General features: G+C 39.6%; 1 protein-coding gene across 10 annotated transcripts in view; it reads right to left on the reverse strand.

Moving 5' to 3' along the window:
* Window positions 1–232: 232 nt before the first annotated feature.
* LOC103818534 (SAM and SH3 domain-containing protein 1) overlaps window positions 233–21,927 on the reverse strand; it is a 530,071-nt gene continuing 508,376 nt past the window's right edge. For all 10 annotated transcript variants that reach the window (XM_050973008.1, XM_050973007.1, XM_009092874.4 and 7 more), the window contains 9 exons: window positions 20,822–20,965; window positions 18,560–18,695; window positions 17,519–17,688; window positions 16,216–16,425; window positions 15,364–15,514; window positions 12,723–12,836; window positions 5,944–7,082; window positions 5,245–5,376; window positions 233–4,429 (listed from right to left, as the gene is read on the reverse strand). In XM_050973008.1, the coding sequence (XP_050828965.1) occupies window positions 4,169–4,429; window positions 5,245–5,376; window positions 5,944–7,082; window positions 12,723–12,836; window positions 15,364–15,514; window positions 16,216–16,425; window positions 17,519–17,688; window positions 18,560–18,695; window positions 20,822–20,965 (2,457 nt within the window). In that variant the 3' untranslated portion in view covers window positions 233–4,168. The remainder of the gene's footprint in view (window positions 4,430–5,244; window positions 5,377–5,943; window positions 7,083–12,722; window positions 12,837–15,363; window positions 15,515–16,215; window positions 16,426–17,518; window positions 17,689–18,559; window positions 18,696–20,821; window positions 20,966–21,927) is intronic.

Below are 21,927 nucleotides of genomic sequence, written 5' to 3' on the forward strand. Positions count from 1 at the left end.
TCTAGTCTTGAATTATCAAGGCTTTTAACATTTTAAATTTTTTTAAACCTTTTCCTCCTGCAGTAAATGTGTTGAGAGTGTTTACAAGGAGAGGAACTAGAGGCTTGGTAAGCTACAGGGTGAGGGCCAAAGAAATACACAAAAAAATTACATCACTGGACATCACTATGTAAACACTACATAGAGGATCTGCTATGACAATTAAAAACAACAACAACAACAACAACAAAAAGAGAGAGAGACCATGGAAATTTATTTACTTTTTATCTATGAACAGTATGACATATAATTATAGACAAGTTTTGATACACAGGAAAACCCTTTTGTCAACCTTTTTTTTTGCTAAATGAAACAGCACAATAATCTTTACACATTCATATTTTGTTTTGTTTTTTTTTCTTTACAATACACAGCTTTCTTGGGTTGAAGCAAACTGCAGGACATATTGAGTACTGGTATATTACAGCTACTTACATCGTTTAAGAACAGCAAATGGAGAAAAATAAGTTATTTAAATATTGATTTCATATACAGAAAGTGCAACTTTGTTAGTTGTTACGTAACTTGCTTGACAGTTTTGATTCCCCAAAGGGTGTCAATTAATGCTAAAAGTATCTTGGACTGAAAGTATTATTTATTCTAAAAATAATACAGTACAACTGCACAGCTGTGACTTGGTGAAGCGACCACTATTGCTGCTCTTAGACATGATAGCCTGTTTGAATAATGCAATGTTTAATGCTTCTGATCATGCTCCCAGTCTGCATCCACAACCAGGCTCATAGAAGAGCACAGGGAATTGCCACTTGGGTAGCAACAGCAGGTTATTGATCAAAGCATATGATTATGATGGCATTTGGTAATATTTTGGGCTTGCTGATTCTATTGTTAAATAGCTGTTTGAGTTACTAAGATACAGTGGATAGATACTTAACATGGTGAGCCTGAGCAGAGCAGATGAAGATTCCAGCAGCAGGTTTCTTCTGTGCTTTCCAAGAGTTAATGAGTGAACTTTTGCTTAGAGCACTGAAGGTTGCAAGAAGATGCAAGAGGTTATGGCTCTTGCAATGTGCCACCTCACCTGCTTGGGGACTGCCACTGAAACCACAGCAGGGAAACTCAAACACTGAGAAGCTTAAGGCTATTTTTTATTAGAATAGAAACTAAAATTGTAATTCAAGTAAGACTACAAAGCACAGTTTATAAAAGCAAACAAAACATATATTAAAACTCATAAATCTCAAACTGCTCACTCCAGTCCTGATGGGTGTGATTTGGTTTCCCTGCGTCACATAATCATTTAAAAAGAATGGACTTACAAAGAGAGTTTGGCAAACAGGTTCAGCTTATTCCCATAATTCTCCTTCTGTTATTAAGAGAGGGGGAAGTGATTAATATGGGAGAGCTTTATTATATGACTTGTCTTCCCTGCAACACAAGGAAATTTATTTCCTTTTTTATTGCTATAGTCAGCTTGGACTTTTCCCTCGCTGCAATATAACTGCTGTCCACTTACTTCTACTCTGTTCTGGTCCTTGCTAGCAATCCCAGGAAGTCTCAGTACTCTTTCAATCTCCTGCTTACTGATAGTCACCATGTAAGCCTCAGAGAGGAACAAGAGAAAAATAATAATTATTAAAAAAACTTAAAAGAAATTTTTCTTTTATTTTTTAGAATCTTAGATTATACTGAGCTACAAAAGGGAACCCATCGAGTCCAACTCCTGGTCCTGCACAGCACCATTCCCAAGAGTCGCACTATGTACCTGAGAGCGTTGTCCAAACATCTTTTGAACTCAGACAGGCTTGGAGCAGTGACCATTTCCCTGGGGAGCCTGTTCCAGTGGCCAGCCATCCTCTGGATGAAGAACCTTTTCCTGATAGCCAGCCTAAAATTCCCCTGACTCAGCTTCACACTTTTCCCTTGGTTACCAGAGTGATCAGTACCTGCCCCTCTGCTTCCTCTCATGAGGATGTGCAATGAGGTCTCCCCTCAGTTTCCTCCAGGCTGAACAGACTCAGCTGCTCCTCACAAAGCTTCCCCCTCCAGACCCTTCCCCATCCTCATGGCCCTCCTTTGGATGCTCCCCAATAGCTTAATGTAATTTTTATATTCTGGTGCCCAAAACTGCACATGGGACTTGAGGTGAGGTTGCACAGATTTTCACCAGCTGTACAAAACATGTCTGCTCTATCTCTCCTGATTCTGTCATATCAGAACATGCTGCTTATCAGACACCAAGGAGAATATTAAAGAGCTTTGCTTGAGAACAATTTCAAGTTGCATCAGTGACTTAGTTGCCTTCATATGACAGTGTGAGTAGACACTGGTGAAGTACAAAATGTGGGAAGTAAACCCAATAGCTATCAATTCTACCAGAAGGCAAATTAGTTATCATCTGTAATAAAATGCATATTCATCCACTTAAAACATGAACCGTGAAAGGGCCAGATATAGTAAGGAATCATGGAGTAACCACAATCTTTCATTCAGCAATCTGACAGCATTTTATCAGAAGTCATTAGCTCCGTATGAGACTGGGATAATTGCGGCACCAGTGAAGTGCTTTGTCTGGTTTTATACAGTAAATTGATGTCAAAACCGATACTGGAAACAGCCACACATCCTGGTCTGTGCCCAGGTTTCTATTCTATCTCCCTTTACCTGCCAGACTAAGCTTGCTCTGTCTTCCATGGAGCATCTGCACTACAACAAGAAGGTGAAGGACACGCCATATATAGACCCCAAAGAAAAAGCTGGTTATGTGCTATTCATTTGGTATAGAAAACATGTACCCAATATAGAAAAATAAAATCTGTCATTTAGTCACATATGCGACTGGAATGTTTCACATGAAGCTAGGCAGAAAAATATCATTGCATCATGAAAAATGGTTCATCACATTTGCCAGAACAATGCTCTTTTTCAGTGAGAGGTAATAGTAATGCAGTGGTGTGTTCTAAAAATCACAGTGTTATTCATGAGACTATCTAGGAATTTTCTTGTCCATTCAATGGAATTACTGGGTCTAATGATTTCTATGGGACACAATTTTGCTTTTTAAATGCAAATGAACTTTCATTTGCAGAAACCCACTGTTTGGAATCAATATGGTCAGGATACCAAGTCAAAGCTGTAGCATAATGATTGACAATATAACACAGTACACAGATTATGATTAAAATGAAAAGCAGTTACATATATACAAGGCAGTATATCTTGGAACAGTTTAGTAACAACAGTAAATGCAAACTGTAGTGAAAGAGGAGTTAACCTGACAACCAAAACCTAGCATATCCCTGCATTTGTAAAAGCACCTCTACAACACAGGAGATGTTATGATGAGGCATTTTATAGAAGCTACTTTAGCTGGAAATCACCCTAAATGCAACTTAAGTGTGACAGGTTGAACCAAGGCTTGGGAAATGTGAAAACAGGTAAAGTGAACACTAGGTAACTGCTTAAAAGCTTATTTTAAGGCAAATAAAAAGCTGATTGCTAGAAAGCAGTTATAAAAATGACCTCAGCTCTGTACAAATAAAAAGAAGCTTTCTGACTCTCTGTGGGTTAATTGCAGTGAAGTGACACAGATGGACCACACTGAAAACTAATTTCAGTCCATCAACTTCAGCCTAGCTAAAGACTTCGCAGCAACTGGGACCTACACCAAGCAACAGCAAAGATGACTGGGAGGGCTTTGTGTTTACCTCTAGACTGCTGAAATAAACAAAAGACATTTGCCAAACAGCTTCTACTGGAATTTGCACCTTGGTTTGTACCTGGTCTTTAGAACTGATTTCAGGTACCTGGAACCTAGATGTACAAAAGACCTGTTACTAGTATCACTATCACAAACTTGAGGAAAATGTGCAAGGGTCCCTTAATTATGTGAAGCTGTCTGATTCTCAGGCCAACCCTGTGCAGTTTATGAAACAGGAATACTTTAGATGGGAGTGAGGGGGGAGGGAAGTACCACATCTATGTTACCTGGTGGTTGCCTCTCTTCTCCTTCAGTGGCCAAATACTTTCATATCCTTTGAAGAAGATATCTGCCTGTCCTGGGGAGCCACTTTCTTGATCCCTTTAGCTATGTGAAGTGATTAGAGTGGTACTGGTGCAGGAAGAAGCAGTGGATTCTTGACCAGGCAATGTCACACTATGGAGCATGTTAAATTGCCTCTGGATCAAGAGGTTTGAAGAGTCTTGCTGCTGCCAGGAGCTTGCTTATGTGCCTTTCCTCTGTGATGCCAGCTTTTTGAAGGCAAGTTTGTGACAGAGAAGGCACTTTGCTCAGTGTGTTGAATCCTGCTTCTGTGAGCAGGCTGGAATACATAGGCAGACCAATGGAAATCAGCCAGTCAGACACAGAGGTGATGAGTCCTGGCGATACAGGTTTACGGCAAATTTCTGTGAGTCCTCCACTTGGAATCTGAGGAGTGAAAAAAAGAACAGAGAACCCTTAATGTTAAATCTGCTAGTTTTACAACAAGCATTTTTTTTTGTTTGCCTTCTTTTTTAAACTGGTAGAATTTCATAGCAGATATTCTAACTTCTCTCATGTCACATTTGTCAGTATGAGAGTGGTGTGGACTGAAAGGCTCAGATCCCTTGGCCAGAAGCACTGACAACAATTTTGGCAATACAGACACAGTGGCAGTGTCCAGCTGCTTGGCTGACTTCCGTGTACAATTCGGAATTAGTCTGAGATCAGTAAAGAATACCCAGTAATAAGACTTTTCAGAGTGATCCATTTAATTTCTCAGTAAGGCAAGAGAATACCAATTTTGCCTATTACCTCCTCAGACAGACCAAGTTCTCTCAGAAGAAGCCATTGAAGTTTTTGATGTTTTCTCCCTTCTGCTTTTGCTAAGGAGAAGTGGAACTAGTATAGCTTAAGAAATGAAAAAGGAGTGTAAAACCTTTCAAATTTTAATACAGAAGCATTTAATACATGCCATCCTTAGTGAGCAAGTCTCTTTTACCACTGCTTGCAGTCTGCTAGACTTTTAAGATTATTATTTGGTCAAGAGAAGGCTATCAATTTTCCTCTTAACTACTGACTGTCCTCCTTTGGGACTGGAGGTACCTCCTGCCCCTGCAATACTTCTACCTATCTTGTACCTGCTGGATGAACATAAGAAGTACTTCTGTACCAGGACTTCTCAAGTATCTCCTTTTACTACTAGCCAGTCCTTTTAAAAGCCTGCTCAGAAAGAAGAAAATCTGTGTTATGGAAATACTCACAGCCATGCGATGCTGTTTCCTCAGCTGCTTTACCCGGATTTGGTCCATGTTTGTAGCCACATCCTTTTCAGCTTGCTCTAAGTCTTCAGAGTACCTTTGTACCAAAGCCTCAGGAATGCCACAGCGACCATGCTGAATGTTCCCAGCCAGACACAAAGGAGAGAGGACTGATTAAAGAAGTGTAGCTGTACAGACCAACCAAAGCAGCAGAAAGAGAGCAAGGATGGAAGCAAGAAGGAGCTTTCCTCAAGGTTCCAGGAAAACTAAAAAACAATCCCTAAAAGGCTCCTTCCTTTCCCCCACTATAAAAAGATGTACTAATTGATGCTATCAATTCAGAGTTTCTTGGAAACAGAAAATCTAATCATTACATCCTTTTTTAGCTCTATTCCCCCACATTAGCTGAGAAAGATTCACACATTCAGCACATTCCCATGTCCAGTGCCACCAAGGAACCAGTGGTCTGAAAAGATAAAGGTTCAGAATAAGTCTGTGGTTTCTGAGTCCCCTACAACACAAGAAATACTTTAGTCATAAAGTCTGATAGCAAAGACAAACAAGAGCTGTAGAATGTCTAATGTCCCAATGATTGTTGGTTTATCTCAGCCAGTTACACACAAAAAATGACAGATATAATGAATGACAGACTATCCCTTGGAATGCTAGTGCAATAAAACCACTGCAGTGATTACCACTTACCTTGTCTGAGTATGGCTCTTCAGTAAGATCAATGTCTTCAGATTGCAGCTTGTTTTCTATCACCATTTCCAGATCCAGCCCTCTGCTGCAAGAGACTTTCCTTGCTGATGCAGGACCAAGCTTTACCACATGCTGCTGAACACTAGCAGTCTCTGGGAGCTCCGACAGCCAGGGTGGCAGCGGGCTAGGAGGACTACTGGGCTCCTGTTCAGAAGATGTCCTATGGACAGGTACTCCATGACAATCAATGGGACTGGATGAGCTGGTCTTTTTTACTGGCAAACATGGTGCTTCTAAACTTGAGTGGTTTCCACTTGTGGTCGTGGGAGGATGATATAATCCATTAGAAAGGCGTTCTCGGCATTTTTTGGCAGGGACAGGCGGTGGCTGAGAAGGATTTTTTGGTTGCATTCTTGCCTCATTTGTGCTTTTTTGCTCAGCTTCTAGACCTCCCTTGAGGACTGGAGCATAATCAGCCCGTGCAAGGTCATGAAAACCTTTACTCTGTATTTCCAGAGATGTCCTTGTTGCATGATGCATCACTAAGGCAGGCTGAGCTTCACAGTTTTTCAGGGGGAATGGAGCAGGCTTTCCACCTGCAGTCTCCATTACAGAGCAGCTCAATTCCGTAGCTCTTCCCTTCTGAGAATTAGCAGCTCCTTTGCCCTGCTTAGCCATGACATCATCTACCTTACAGCTGCCTCCATGAGACTGAGGCAGCAAGGCAGAGCCAGTTGCCTTTTTAGCCATATCCAGTGAATCCTGAGGAAAAGAACCTACTTTCTTGTTAGCATCCTGTAAGCTGGTATTGGGTTCTCCCTGGAGATCATCCAGTGAGTGAGATCTTGGCCATGTATCTACACCCTGGGGGCCATCCAGAGTTTCATAGCTTCGACACACAGCAACTGGTAAACTTCTGCGGTTCTTCTTCAGAGCCGTGACAGCTGGAGGCTTGACAGAGCTCTTCAGAGCACGATGTGCACAACCCAGCCGGCTTTCTTTTTCCCCAGGCTGCAGAGTTTCTATTGACTTGGTCAGTGGAAGAGTGGGATAATTTGATAGTTGGTTTCTGCTGAAATCCCTAAAGCTATGCTCAATTGCTGATTTAGAGGGCGGAAGACAGGTCCTTCGCGTTTTACCTAGGAACAAATAAAGCCACCATTAAAAATAAAATCTGCAGCATAATAACAGATCCCTGTCAAACACTTCTGAAACAAAATGATTTATTCCCTTTTTGTTAATTCTAACTGTAGAAGAACTCAATGCCATTTCAAACATAAAGATTTGATTTGTACTTCAGCTTTTTTCCTAACTGTTATCTGTTAAGCAGAATACATCCAAAATACTTAACATCCTTCCTACTCTCCCATTGGCAAAGATTTGAGGTTTAGCTCACATAAACCTTGCTCAGTGTAGAAGTACTGAATCCTACCGTTAGAACTGATACCTTATACTCATTGTATGAAGTAGTTTGACAGGTCCCCTTGAAACACATCAAAAGATGTACATTTTTTTCTTTGTCTCTAATCTTAGTATAAAAATAATAATGTTCATCTTAACCGTTTGCTGGTTTACATAGGATTTTTTTAAAACACCCTATTTATGGGTTTTTTAATAATATGCCAATAGAGTTACTTCTGCTTTTAAATGAGCAGCAAACTATTCACAATGGAAAAATAGAGAGCAAGAAAGTGCATGAAGACTGGTTTTGCATCAGCCCCTTTGGAAAGCTACTTGCAGCAACAGCAGAGTTTTACAGAAAAAAAATCTTATGAGATAAGTGCTTCAAAAAGGATTTTCCAGTGTGACTAACGTTAGTCTCAAGTCATAGTGTGTACTTTTAAGCAATAGATGCTTTCTTCTTGTACTGTTTGTCTTCAGAGCTTTATCCTGCTAGAAATTCAGTGTTTGGCTTTTAGATAATATGCACTGTTCACCTTGCATGTGAAAGCACCTGTTTAACCTAAAACAATAAATACGTTGCTTTCTCTTGCCTCTTACTCTGCTTAAGAAGTTTGAAAACCAGAGTATTCAGAAAACTAGCAAAGATAATGGAGGTTACACTCAAGGAGATATAAGGAAAACAGTCCCATCAAAGACAGTTAAAATCAGGGTGAGCTCATAAGGAAAAATGTGAGCACACAGCAACTCCTTTCTCAGAAGCTGTACTGCTCACACTTCAACTGAAGCTAAATATCACCATTTCCCCAAAATGCTTACAGAGACACATCCCACATGAAGTTTTCTCCTTTGGTGCTACCTTGAGTTCAGGTAACTCAGAAAAGTAGCAGAAAGAACCTCTCTGTCTGCACCCTTCTTGGAGCTAGGCCACCGCCTACTGAAAATAACTTGCGATCACATTAGAAAGATGTGTAAGAAATGTTACATTCATTTTTTTAGTGCCTCCAGGCACTAATGGCAATATTTAATGAGCATGGAAAAGAGGGTTCTCTTTCCTTTATTTATATTTGCTAGCACATGCCTGACTTGTGCAGTAATTCACCTTATTGTCTGGGACTTGCTGTCACAGCTCATGCTACAGAATCCATGTGCCTTCTTTTCAATCTGATATTTGGATCAGGGGTTCCACTGATTTTAGGAAAGCCCACTCAGGAACCTCAGCACTAGAAGAAAAGTTGTGAAAAACCCTACTGCTCTGCAATATAATCTCTTACTGAAGCCATTATCTAGTAAGCAGCACTTAATTTCATTAGAAATGGGATATGTCTGTGTAAAGCCAGACATATCCCATCCTGTTCCTCATTTCTTTTTTTTTTTTTTCATTCCAGCCTGGGAATGAAAAAAAAAAAAAAGAAATGAGGAACAGGAAAATGAATTAAAAAGGAAAGAGAAATTTTGTGGAAGTAAAATAAAATAGTTCATTCCAACGCTGTTAGGCATACATATACAAATGAGGTGAGAATGGGAGGAAATTATTTTGTCTGTAACATATATAACCAAATGTGTAATCTTGAAGCTTCAAAATGGTTTAAAAGATAGTGCTGGGCTCAATGCTATTGCTTTGTACAAAGGACAGTCACTGAGAATGTAATTTCTTCTAATGTGATTTAAGTGAAGAGCAGTATCAGGAGGGGAGCTATGATTTATTTCTCTTTTTTCATATATTCCTTCGCCTCTCCTGATTGTCAGGTATAATTTCATTATGCTTCTGAGACACTAAAACAGGAAGGTAAGATTTCCTGAAAACAGCTTTTTAAATTTATTTTAAAGTTGTTTTCACGAAGTGGAGCGTTATAGAAATAATGTCCACAAATGCAACATTCCCTACCTTAAGGAAAAAGAAAAAACAACCTGAAAGGGTTAAAGAGTAAACTTTAAATCACATTTTTAATGTTACAATTTTTGATAATAGATCATGTGATTTTTGATAATTTGGTATTTTGGTAATAAATCTTTTGAGCCCCTGGTATAGTTATGCAGACTAATGCCTTTCATAGGGCTGTTAACCATAGAGGCATATCTGACTCAAATGTGTGCAGAGTGACACAGATGTGTGGGTAAAAAATAAGACTGCAAAGGTGGTCTTTGCACAGAATCAATGCAAAGCTTAAACTATTTCCTTATACTATAATTTCAAGCTATAGGCAATACTTCAACTCTTCTGTTGGATGTTACAGTGCAATTCTTGCTTAACAAAGCACTGTTCACCTCTTATGATACTTCTTGCTATTACAGGGAAGGAACTTTTCCTTTCCTTACCATCATCTGCTTCAGAAGAGAGGGGACTATCTTGGGGAATCTTTCTGGAGGTACCATAGCTACAGCATAAAATTTTTAGCCTTTCTCACAGTATTTTTTCCTTATGGAAGATGGTCCTCAGAAATTTAAGTATGCAAAACCAGACACAGAATGCTGTGTCTCAGCATAATAAAATCTCAGATTTTATTAACTTTATTTTGGTATTGCTTTCTGTGGCTGTATTTTGGGTGCATTTCAAACTGCTTTGTTGACACAACAAAGATGATGGCACAATATACTGGCCTCATTGCTTTTTCTATTGAATACAAACTAGTAGAATTGCACATTACATTAGGCAATGTGGCCACCAGTTCTTTTGCTTCCTTTTCTGACTAATCAGGACGGAATGCTGAAGTGCTTAGGTTGCCTGCCCAGAACTATGGGAATCTGGGCATCAGTTTCTGAACAAATCAGAGAACACCCTTATCTCAACCTGATAAAGGCCTGGTTTATCTGCTCATTCAAGACTGCACATTTGCATGTGCAAATCCTTTCTCTTCACATCCCCTTGAAAAAGCTACACAATATAACAAGTAAAGGTTCAAAGAAGCCAGGCATGAACAGTGATGGGAATGACCTATAGGGAATAATTAATAGGCCTTCTCAGACTAGCAAAGAGATGACTTGGGAGGGAGTATGACAGAGGTCTATATGCAGATACTGTTGGGTATGGAGGTTCTACATCCCTGGAAGACCAGGGACATTCATAAAAAGTTTCAAGAAAATTGATGAATGCAAGGAAACAGCACCCAAATTCTCAAGTCCTTAAATGAGTCATTCCCCAAGACTGTCCTGGGAAGCATCAGATATGCATGCTCTGTTCTTATACCATTCTGTAGCTATCTGCTTTTGACCAGTCCTGTGAGAACCAGATTTCTGATATGGTTTCCAAATGCACCTCAGTCTGTTGACACCTGCATGCAAAACAAGCCAAATAACTGCACCATTGTCACAAGTCATTGCTCTCTCTGCCCTGTTCTATATGGACTAATTGCCTAATCATGGATGGTTACGTCCTGCTCTGGGGTTTTTCTGTCTAACACTAGATAGGTCACAGACTACATGCTCCTTGCTCTCTGTGAATTGAAATAAACCCACAATGCTGCTGCAAGATATCTAAGAGAATATCCAAGGATTAGTGCAGTGGGACCCAGAAAGGTACTTACAAAAGATACTCTGCTATAGTACATAGCAAACCATTTTCTAGCTAAAATGTAAGAGCAGCTCGGAAATGTTGAACTTATGCCAAAGGATCCAATATCAGCCCCAAACTGAACACTGTACTAGTCATAAAAATATTATGTGTAACCATTCCCAAGAAAATCTGAAGACTGGTTTCTTCTCAGAATGCACTTGCCCTTTATGAAGAGCAGATCTGCACGTTATGATATTTAGACCAGACAAGTGACTATCCTAAATGAGAGCATACTGTACTTTGAAAAAAAAAATGCATATGAACAACTATGGATCATGAACTTTGCAAAGGAGGTGGAATACTTTTCAGATTAAATAGCCTTGACAAAATCTCTGAATGAATCAAATGTTCTTTTCATAGTGGTTTTCAATACAAGCAGTAAATGCATTTGTGAGCAAAAATGATGCAGAAATGCAGCAAGTCATACATAAAAAACAATACAAAAATAATCAGCATTCACATTCTGAAAAACTCAGACAGAAATATTAGTTTAAATTTAAGTATCCAACCAGACAGGCAATGCCAACTGCTTTCTAAAGATTTTATTATATTGTTAAAATAAGGAAAATGTACAGGCAGCACTTTAACTTCAGTGTTACAGCTACCACTATGATTGTACTTAGAGATAAAAAGAGAAGAAAATTGTCACATATGCCATATATTTAGCTATGATTCTATTCCAGCATGTCTAGTGGATGCGGATTCCTATTCAAGAAAAAAGCCTCCCCAATTTCAGGGATTTAGTATACTGTCAATTTCAGGCATTCAGCTTCAAAGCAGATTGCAATTTTCTTCAATGAATGTTTATTTTTTAGGGGCAGACTAACAGAAAATGTACATGCTAAGAGTAAGATTCTTAGCTCTTATTTTAAACTGGAAAAATGGCCCCTATAAGGGGTGTACAAAATCTGTTTATACTGTTCTTGGTGTCCGATTTCTGGTGAATCTTAGCAATGAATCCAGGCAGTCTGAGGCCAAGACATGGCTCAAATGCTTGGAGTGAAAATGCCCAACTCAAAACCATTTCAACTCTTTTAATATTTCATCCCTAATGACAAGTTTAGACCATCCCTGAAGTAAAACATGCTCAATGAGCACAATAAACTGTTTCTTCAGATCAAAGACGGCAATCTCTATTAACATCATCTGTCTTGGTAATTTTTCAGTCCATCACTTTTCACTGATGCAGGCTAAGGCAATGGGAACTGATAGACAATGCTATCATTAGCATTTTTTTCATAGTTTATTTCCTTGCCAACTTGTCAATAATTTAACTTTCTAGAGTTCATACACTAAAAAGTCATAAATCTCTGCAACTGGGTTATGATAGAGGAAAACGCAACATGCAACCCAAGGCAAACAGAAAAATATGGCCTAAAATAAAGAACATTTTTTTCTTAACAGATTTTGCATGGATTCAAAAGAAAGCCTCCTAATCTCAGTAAAGCTCAGAGACTTCTCCATTGGTGGTCTCAGACTTGGGCCATCAGTGTGCAACCAGTGCAAGCCTCACGAGGCACGGTGACATGAGAATATGATTGGGAGTGGAGAAGGCAGGGGAATTCAGTGAGAAAGACTGTTGCTTTAGAGACACAAAACAAAGACTCTTTGTGAAAGGGGACTTGTCTCCTACTAATGCAAATAAATAAATAAATAAATTAGCAACAGTAGCAGTGAAAACCAATGGCTCAAGCCAAGAGGGAAAGAGGTAGAGCAAAGGACAAAGTCAAGCAGGAAGTGTTAGCTAGGGAAAGGAGCAAAAGTATATGAAGATATCTTCTGAAAAGACTGCAGGAACTATAAGGCTCATTGCTGTCACCATTACCATTCTCCAGGTTTTCACTGCTTTCGTAGCAGCCAGAATCCCGAGGAGAGCATCCGCTTAGGCCTTGGCCTTCAATGAGAAGTTTCTCCTGAGATCCTGACTGGTCGCTGTTACCTAGAGGATGTGAGAATATAGTGAAAAACAGGCAAACAGAAAATGCAGCTGAACTTCTCAACCTTCCATTTCAAACACCATTATCTTGTGTGTTCAGAGAAGGGCAACACAGCTGGTGAAGGGTCTGGAGTTCAAGCCTTATGAGGAGTGGTTGAGGGAGCTGAGGGTGTTGAGCCTGGAGAAAAGGAGGCTCAGGGGAGACCTAAATGCCTTCTATAATTGCACTTTTGTAGCTAGGTGGGGGTCAGCCTCTTCTGCCAAGCAACAAATAATGGAACTAAAGTAAACGGCCTCAAGTTGTGACAGGGGACGCTTAGTTTGTGAAATAAGACAAATTTCTTCACTGAAAAGGTGATCAGGTACTGGAGCAGGTTGCCCAGGGCAGTGATTCAGTCACCATCACTGGGGGTATTTCAAAGATATGTAGATGTGGCCCTTAGGGACAGGTTTAGTGGTGGACTCGATTGGACTTGCTGTATCTGAAGATCTTTAGCAACCTAAATGATTCTATGATCTTTTCTTGTATTACTTGTATTACTTGTATCAGAAAAGAGTGAGCATTAGGAAAAACCATCACAAATGCTGGAAACATTCATCCTCTTCGGTAAATTATCAACAATGGCCTCAGAAAGAGTGTGAGAGAACAGCATGGTACACAATGAAAGCAGAATGGAATTCCTGTGCTCCTCAGCTGCCTTGGGGCCAACTTCTCACCACAGAAATTTATTTAAAATGATTGTGTCAGAGTTCTTTCTAAGACTTAAAAAAATTCTCCAACACCCAAAGCAGAACAAAAGAGCTGAAAAGAACCAAGTCAAGTAAAAAAAAAAAAATCCTAACTCTGAATTACCTTCCAGAAGACCTGGAGGAAGGATTGGGACTGAGTCTGGCACATTAGATACTGTCCCCTAAGAAAGGATGAAGGAATATGAAGCAGACTAATGGTGCCAATTCCTTCCTTCCTTGGTCTATGTAAAAAGCCAATACTCAAGTGTGGTCCATCCAGCTTGCATACACTGGACTTCAGGAATTTACCCAGAATTTTTGTCAGGAATCATATTTTGCAAAGAAGCTAAATCTGGAGCAGAAGATACAGAAAACCAGTGTCATGATACAAGAATACAGTTTATGCTGTGGTAATTTTCCCTCATTTCTGCAATGAAATGTCAGAAATGGCTACTCCAATTCCTACTCTCAGCACATGACAGGTAATTATGGGATAGAACTATGTGCTGCTGCCCCTCCCAGATTCCATGTGTCTGATCTCCATTTCTCTTTCTCCTCATTATCTTGACTTGGAGCTGGAATTTGTAGTTTCCAACCACCAAATCTTCAAGTTTGCAAACCAAAATTGAAGGGTCCTGAAAAAAAATATTACTTCAGGGAAGTTTAGCATTCTAAATATGTCTGCAAATAATAAAAAGAAGCTCATCTTAGGTGACAAAAAGCTACTCCGAAATAAGTGAAAAGAAACAAATTCTGTAACTGCAACCTTATTAGTAGCTAGAGAAGGGCAAGGAAAGAGTGGATGCCTCTTTGGGAAATGAAGAAGAAAACTACAGAGGCCACACAGCACTGTCTAAAGATATTCACCACACATATTGCTGTAATTGAATTAAGCATTTCCCAGTTAATAACAGCTGTTTAAATAGCTGCTATGGAAGTTTAAGCTAAAACATAGGAATTTGCACAGAAGCAGCTGAGAATGCCCTCACACAATCCATTCCACTGACTCTGCTTGGTGGATACCAACCTTCTACCGACACTTGGGGAGGCAGGACAAATTCACTCCTGTCTTATGTTGCTGCAGCTAGGCTCTGCTTATGCCTGTGCAACAAAGACACCCTTGCATTTTACTGCCATGGCTTATTCCACTTTTCCTTGTCTTTGCAACCACTTGCCCAAGACCACATGGTTCAGTGAGCAAAACTGCACTGCTGTACATAGACAGGTGGGTCACTGCATTTCACTCTTTGCACTTGACTGATATATTTGCTCCCTTTGAAAATTGCTGTGTTGTCATGTACACAACATGAAACTACCTTTACAATCCTGCAATTAACAGTCCAAGAACCAAAACTATGTGCAGATGAAATTTATTCACATTACACTTTCTCCACAGCCATCTGGGCTTTGACTTTTTGAACTCTTGATATTCTTAATCTCTTCCCTCTAATCTGGAAATTTCTTCTTTCCTACTCTCTATGTCTCAGCCTCCTACTTTAAGTAGGTAATCTCAGGATTTATTCCTAAACATCAGTATTCTAAATCGTTATGTGTTTCACACTTGATATTAATTAAATAAGTTGGGTGGGAAGGTTTATGTGAACAGAGTAATTCCAGCAGAACAAAAGAAGTCTTAACGTCATCTCTCAAAAATTTAGCATTACACAGGATTGCCCTGGAAATAACTATATTAGGGAAAAAAAAAAGATCAAAATCCTGGAACAAGTTTTCTGGTTTAAGGGGTTCACAAGGTTCTTGGCAGAGCTCTAGTAAAACAGAAAACCTCAAACATCCCACGTACTATCATATTCCTGAAGAAGTTCCACTGCTGTGAGGAGAACAGCTCTGTGCTCAGGATCTCGGATGTTCAGTTCATCCAAATCTTCTTCTTCTAAAAGTTTAAAGGTATCCAGATCTTCATAACCATTGAACAGAAAAGTGGGCATGTGCTCCTGCACAAGGGGAAAAAAATGAGTGGTAAGACAACATATTTACTCAACTTATTTTGTCAATAAAGATACTAAAAGAGATTTTTGCAACCAACAAGAAAAACAGTAAGTTAAGTAAGTGCAAACCAATGCACAACAGCAAAATTATAGCATTGTAGTTTGCATGAAAACTGCTCTGAGTTCAGGGAGGTAGCTGTGCCAGAACTAGAACCATGCACGTACTGTTGTGTTTGGAATGCAGTGTATTAGATGGCCCGGGTATCATGCAACCTGAAGGCACAATGGGGCATGGCTCTGTATGAGGGCACAAGTATGAACGGTGAATGACAGCCACACCAATTTATCCCAAGCACTTCTGAATAGAAATGTGGAAAAAATGTCCTCTTTAAAGACAGGATAACTGCTGTTATTTTACACTTTTTGCTTGCCTCTGGAGCGTGCTAGCCTGTGGTCATACTGTGCAACAATTTACGGTGTCTGAGTGTACACGACTCACAGCCTGCAGCACTTCATCAAGCCTGACAGGCAGTTCTGCACTTCAGCTATTTTCACTCTGCAGCTAAGACCTGATTCTGCTAAGCGGTGTAACAATCCTTAGGATTATGAATCTAGTGTGTAGCCTCCGAAACAAACAACTTCAAAGGTGTGGCCCCCTTCCTGCAAGAAAAAGTGAAAGGGTAAGCAGAGAGAGAGAGACTTTGGACCTTCAAATTGATGCGATCCAAGAGATCCTCAACTGACTTGGGCTGGGGTGGTCTGCTTTTTCGACGTCTCCTGGTGGGCCGCTTCGGCTTCTCTTCCTCTTCATTTAGCACATCCACATAGATAAATTTGAAGGTGCCAACTTTGTTGTTCAACAGACCCATCCAAGTGCCCATGGGGGGTTTGCTGATTATATCAATGATGTCACCTTTCTGCAGACCAAAGAAGTACGAAAGCCATTTAGCTTTCTGACAGGTATTTAAGCAAATGCACCTACTTGCATTCCATGTACATGGGATGGACAACTCACTTCAGTTTTCAAAAGGCTAACCACAGCATTTGCAAAGATGTCTGATTAAACTTGTTTTACAAATGGAAGAAAAAGGACTTAGGTGAGTCAACAAAAGATCCTGGAATGGACCCCAACTGTCCAGATTCACAAATCTGCTGACATCTCTGTAGAGCATCAGTGCTGTTTGGTACAAAAGTCTCTATGCTTGCAACTACCTGAAATTTGTGCAAACAAGAGTGCACTCAGTGTTGAGCAGAATTTGTATGAGCAGAATTTCAAATCAGATCTCCTGAGCAAAGGAAGCCAATGCAGAGGGAACCAATAAAGTTGCTTTTCCTAATGTGCTCCTGACCATAACAAAGAAACGGACATGCAACTGCTTTTGCATGCCTCAAGAGATTACCTTACATACATCTGCTTTCATAGGAATTAGCTGCCTCTGGAATTTTAAGTAATGAATGTAAGGAGTCAGATAGTTTGAGGTGACTACAGCATAACTAAAAATAATCAGAGCTGATATCCAGAAAAATTAAAGGGCAGTGACCACTCAGTTAGCAAAGTAATTCAATATTAACTCAAACCAAGTTATATTAACTAAAATGCCTTTAAGAGACACTGTGTGCAGGTGCATGTACATTTCTTCCAAGAGTTCTGAAAATTTTTCCATTGAGGATTATTTCATTGTGGCAGACAAAGTATTTTTCCAATCTTTCAAGCGAAACCCTTGCAAAATGGAAATAAGTTCATGGCACACCTTTAATTTTCCAGAAACTAAAGACACAAGTGTCTTTCCATGGATGCAGAGAAACACTAGTAGTTACTTACGTTCTACAACATTTTGCTATAGTTCTATAATTGCTATATAAGGAAATCTTAAATGCTGAAGACAGGTTAAAGATCTTCAAAAACAGATATAAATTCATGAAAGATTAGGAATTCTACAGTTATTGTAAAAAGGTCCTAATTTTAGGAAAATAAATGTTTGACTCCTTAAAAACAAATACAGCTGGTACCTTGAGCTTCAGAGAATCTGTATCATAAGGACTCGGAGTAAAATCAGTGTGAACCCTGGCTCTTCCACAAAAAGGTCCTCTGTAAGGAGGCTCTTCATCATCACCATCTTCTGATTTCACACTCTCCCTGTTGCTGGTTGAGGAATCTGTTGTACTCACTGTTTGACCACCTGTGTGAGAGACATTGTATCAGTTCACAAAATAGTTTTTTTGTGAAGAAGCTTCACAAACAAGAAAGAAAATGGGTCTTCTTTCCCAAACACGGTAATCAAAGTTAAAAGCCCTCAAATGCTCTACTTCTTACACACACATGTGGATGGGAGAGTTAGCAAATCTACTCTGCACTCCTGCTTTCCTGAATTCACCCCCCTCAATATTTAACCAAGCTGTTTAACAAGTGTCTCATCTATGGCACGTCACAAAAGATTGATGACATCTTTCTGGGCAGTTTTGCTCACAAAAAGTTTGTGAGGAAAATAAGCTCTGAAACCTGCAAGGCTGTTCCAGAATCCCTCTCAAGCCCAGAAATTTGGTGAATAGTGTAGCAAGTTCACATCGCGTATGTGGCTGTTCCATTTAGGCTGTTTCTTGTAGAGACAGAGAGGTTTTAATTACTACTCTTCCTTTAATTAGTTGATGAGAGAAACTCAAGGTTTCTCTCAAGGGATAGTGGAAGGCCCTTCTGGAGTGCTCAGGAGAAACCCAGTGGAAAGATGAGCCTGTTTACTACTTGATCAGTAGTAAACAGGTTCATTATTACATTACATTTATATTACAATATTTATATTGTAATAGCAGGACCCAGTAGATAGAAAGCAGGATTTCATTTTTTCAGAGTTCTGTATAAACATAAAGCAAAAAAACCCCTGCCTTTGCACTAAAGAACTTACAGTTCTTTGCAAATCCCTAATGACTAACCCATCAGTCTTTCCATGTTTTAACCACTGCTTCTGCTTTGACCTTCTCTGACTCTGCTTACGGTGGAGATCTCTGCTCCCTGAAGCCACAGAAATGGAGCAACACAATCACAACTGAACTTACTCATTGAGCTCTGACCGCTTAAGGAACTCCTCAGGCTCTCCACTGAGCCACCAGCTTTCAGCTTGGGCTTGTCCAGGGAGTCAGTGTCTGGTGGTGGTGACTGCGGGGAACCCGGCACAATCCCAGGGCTGGACTCCTGAAAGGGATTGGACCTTTAGAGTTTGAGAAATTAACACAGGCTCTGACGGGAGCTGCTTGTCCACCTCCAAGGAAAAAGATTCTGTTTTCTTGCTCTTTATCAGACAGGCTGAAAACTTCTGTCTACTTGAGCAGTACCCAGCTGCGGTAGAAACTCCCCTTTATTAGGCATGATAGTGTGATGGGAGCAAACAGACCAGTCTAAAATAGCTAGCATTGTAAGTACAAAAAAAAAACCCAAAAACCTTACGCAAAACTTTCAATTCAAAGGTTTTCATGACACATTATATTTTTACCAGCAGTACTTGCAAAACAGCTAGTGCCAAATTCAGGTCTCTGAATCAGAATTTTGTATAAAGATGAACACATACAAATCAGACAATGCAAGTGAGACATGAAGCAATCTTTTTGGGGTTTTTTCAGTTAATTTTTTTATCATTGCTCATTTATCTATAAGAACAACAACAACAAAAAAGAATTAGCTAGAAAATGCAGCCTGTGTATAGTACAAATACTCATAAGCATAAATATAAAAAGATTTTGCTATTTGTATGCCCTGGTTGCTACAGTGTACAATAGTTGAGACAATTTCTTTTCATTCAAACATTACAGAAAATCAAAAGGGTCTTTCCTAAACTGAAATTCTGTCAGCCTTTGTGAAGCACAGTTAAAACAAAGCAGAAGATATTTGTGGCCAGCATAACTTTTGTTTGTTTAATGCATGCAGAAAGAGATATTGGAAAGACTTTGAATCATGATGCCCAAAAGTTATAAATAATCTAAAACAGCTGTGCCATAATGTTTGTAAACAAAAGAACTGTAGCTTGCATACAAGAGTGTTCTGTGGAGATGTATGGCCATAAAACTTTCAGATTAACACTATTATTTGCATGCTGCAGAATCATTAGGAAAATCTCATCCCAGCATTATGACTTCAGAGGTGAGGTCAATCTTAAGAGTGACAGAGAGCAGAAGTATTGCTAAATCACTGTAAAGGAATTTCTCAAAGGATCCCTTTTCTTTGGCAGACTTTGCAGAGGGACACTGGAAATCCAGACAGATACCAAACGATCATTTTATAAATATCAAATCAAATATTTTAATTGTAAGTTCAAATAACCATAAGTGTAGCACAGCCCTGGTTATGAATAAGTATGGCTAATAAACGGTCCTACAGGAAATGAATTCCATAGTCACAGAGCATGCCATAACACTGGCCATATTTCTGCCTCTCTTGGTGCCTCTGGATTCTTCAGTTTGGGGTTGCTACTCCGAATGTTATGAAGTGCTCCTTTTACAGGCACTAAGGCTTTGCATTAAGAGCAAAACTTCCACTCCAGATTTCCCATGACTGCGAGCATCCCCCGCGAGCGGTGCGAGCCCACTGGGGGGCGGTGTTAACCAGGAAGAACTTTGCTTTCCCAGCGGCTCTCCAACCTATTCCTTACACAATCCAAGTGGAGAGCCCGGTTTTAAACAAATGCCGAAGATTTTTGACACTCCACTAAAGGAAAAGGGAAAAAGACAGCAATTGTTTCTAGGCCACTGAAATTCAAAGTCTAATTTAGAACTAATGTACTTCAGGTTTGCCTTTAAGAATAGACAATAAAAATCTGTAATGAAAGAATAATAGGAAAATCTTCTGTCAGATGCCTCTTTTTGACTAGACTGGGCCTTTGTTTTAATGGGCTGCAGCACAGGGCAAGCTACGATGGAGAAGAGACCTGTAACAGCAGAGAAGAGCTGTGTACATGTGAAGTTATGCTGGGAATTTAAACTAGGGTGTAAATTGCAGATTAAATGCATTACTATGACCCTGTGTCACAGACTGGTTCCCCTAATAAATTATTATAGAAAAGAAATGGAAATAGAGAGTGAGGTGTGTAATGCCATCAACGATAGACTTCTGATGAGCTACTTAAATGAAAATCTGAAAGTGCATTTTCCATGGTACTGGCATCTATAGGAAGCCATTTCACAGTGAAGGATTTTATAAGAACATAGGAATAAGTCACACCATATAATCTTGTTAGAAATTTCTTCAGAGATGCCTTGATGTGTGAGAATCAATATTGATTATCACTTCCCCATTATTAAGTGGATTCCACTGCAGACCTTACATACCTGCTCAGACAAAGAGCTGCTGTATTTTTTTGACATCCTTTTCTTCATGGTTTCTTTTACAGACTTCACCTTTTTGCCCAGAGATATACGGGAGGCAGAGGGTGATTTGATCACTTCTTTATAAACAAAGTCTCCTTCTTTGCCCTGCAAAATAAATCAGGGCTTAAGCCTTTAAAATAGAAGAGCCATTTTCTCCCTCAGCCAGCAGTTATTGCAGAGATGTCCAGGCAGACACAGGACAACAGTACACTGCCCTGTTGCCTGTTTCAAATTCACTGTTGAGACCTTCTGCAAACCACTGTAGCAGTCCACTGTTGCTTACTCTTAAGGCCTGATTTGTGAAAGTATTGTGTGAGGATGTGCTGGAGACTGTTAGGATGCCTTTATCCTTTGAATTTCAGTAAGTATTTGATCTGATAGAAAAACCCTATGTTTCAGGCTAAGCCATTCTAACAAGACACACAACAGTAGTTGTGGCTCATGTTGTTCAATACTACAAAGAGTTTAACAGGAACAAAGGTACCTCTGAGATACTAGCCAAATATATGTCTGTGTATTTATATATATATGTGGATATCTATATTTGTCTACCTAAATTTACTTTTTATTTTCAGATTGGCATTCTGCTAACCTCTGTGGTTTTACTTTTCACCCTAAAAAAAACAAAAAAACCCAAACACCACAAAAAAAAGTACTAAATCCATCAACCATGGTAGGTTAAAATTGCACTGCTTTTTAAAGGCACACAACAGGGTACTGACGAACTAAATTAGCTGGTCCCTATATAGTGGATGACGAAGACCAGCTGCTTTGAATTCATTTAAACTTTTCTAAACCAGCTTGAGGTACTGAGTACTTACTTGCATCACAAGTACATAGTTAACATGGATTAGCTGACATTTCACCAAACTTGCATGATTCAGCCCTTATTCAGATTGTCCAGGCAGGACATTAAATACGGTCTTATGTTCTACTCTGTTTCAGGAACCACTGAGCAATGCAGCTCTATTAGATGTTCTCCAGCACCCTCCATCGGAAAGGGTGCACCAAAAATCACAGCACAAAAAAGGACCAAAATCCATCTGGCCAAAGAGATTAACTACTGA

Source organism: Serinus canaria, chromosome 3 (assembly GCF_022539315.1).
Source record: "Serinus canaria isolate serCan28SL12 chromosome 3, serCan2020, whole genome shotgun sequence".
Lineage (NCBI taxonomy): Eukaryota > Metazoa > Chordata > Aves > Passeriformes > Fringillidae > Serinus > Serinus canaria.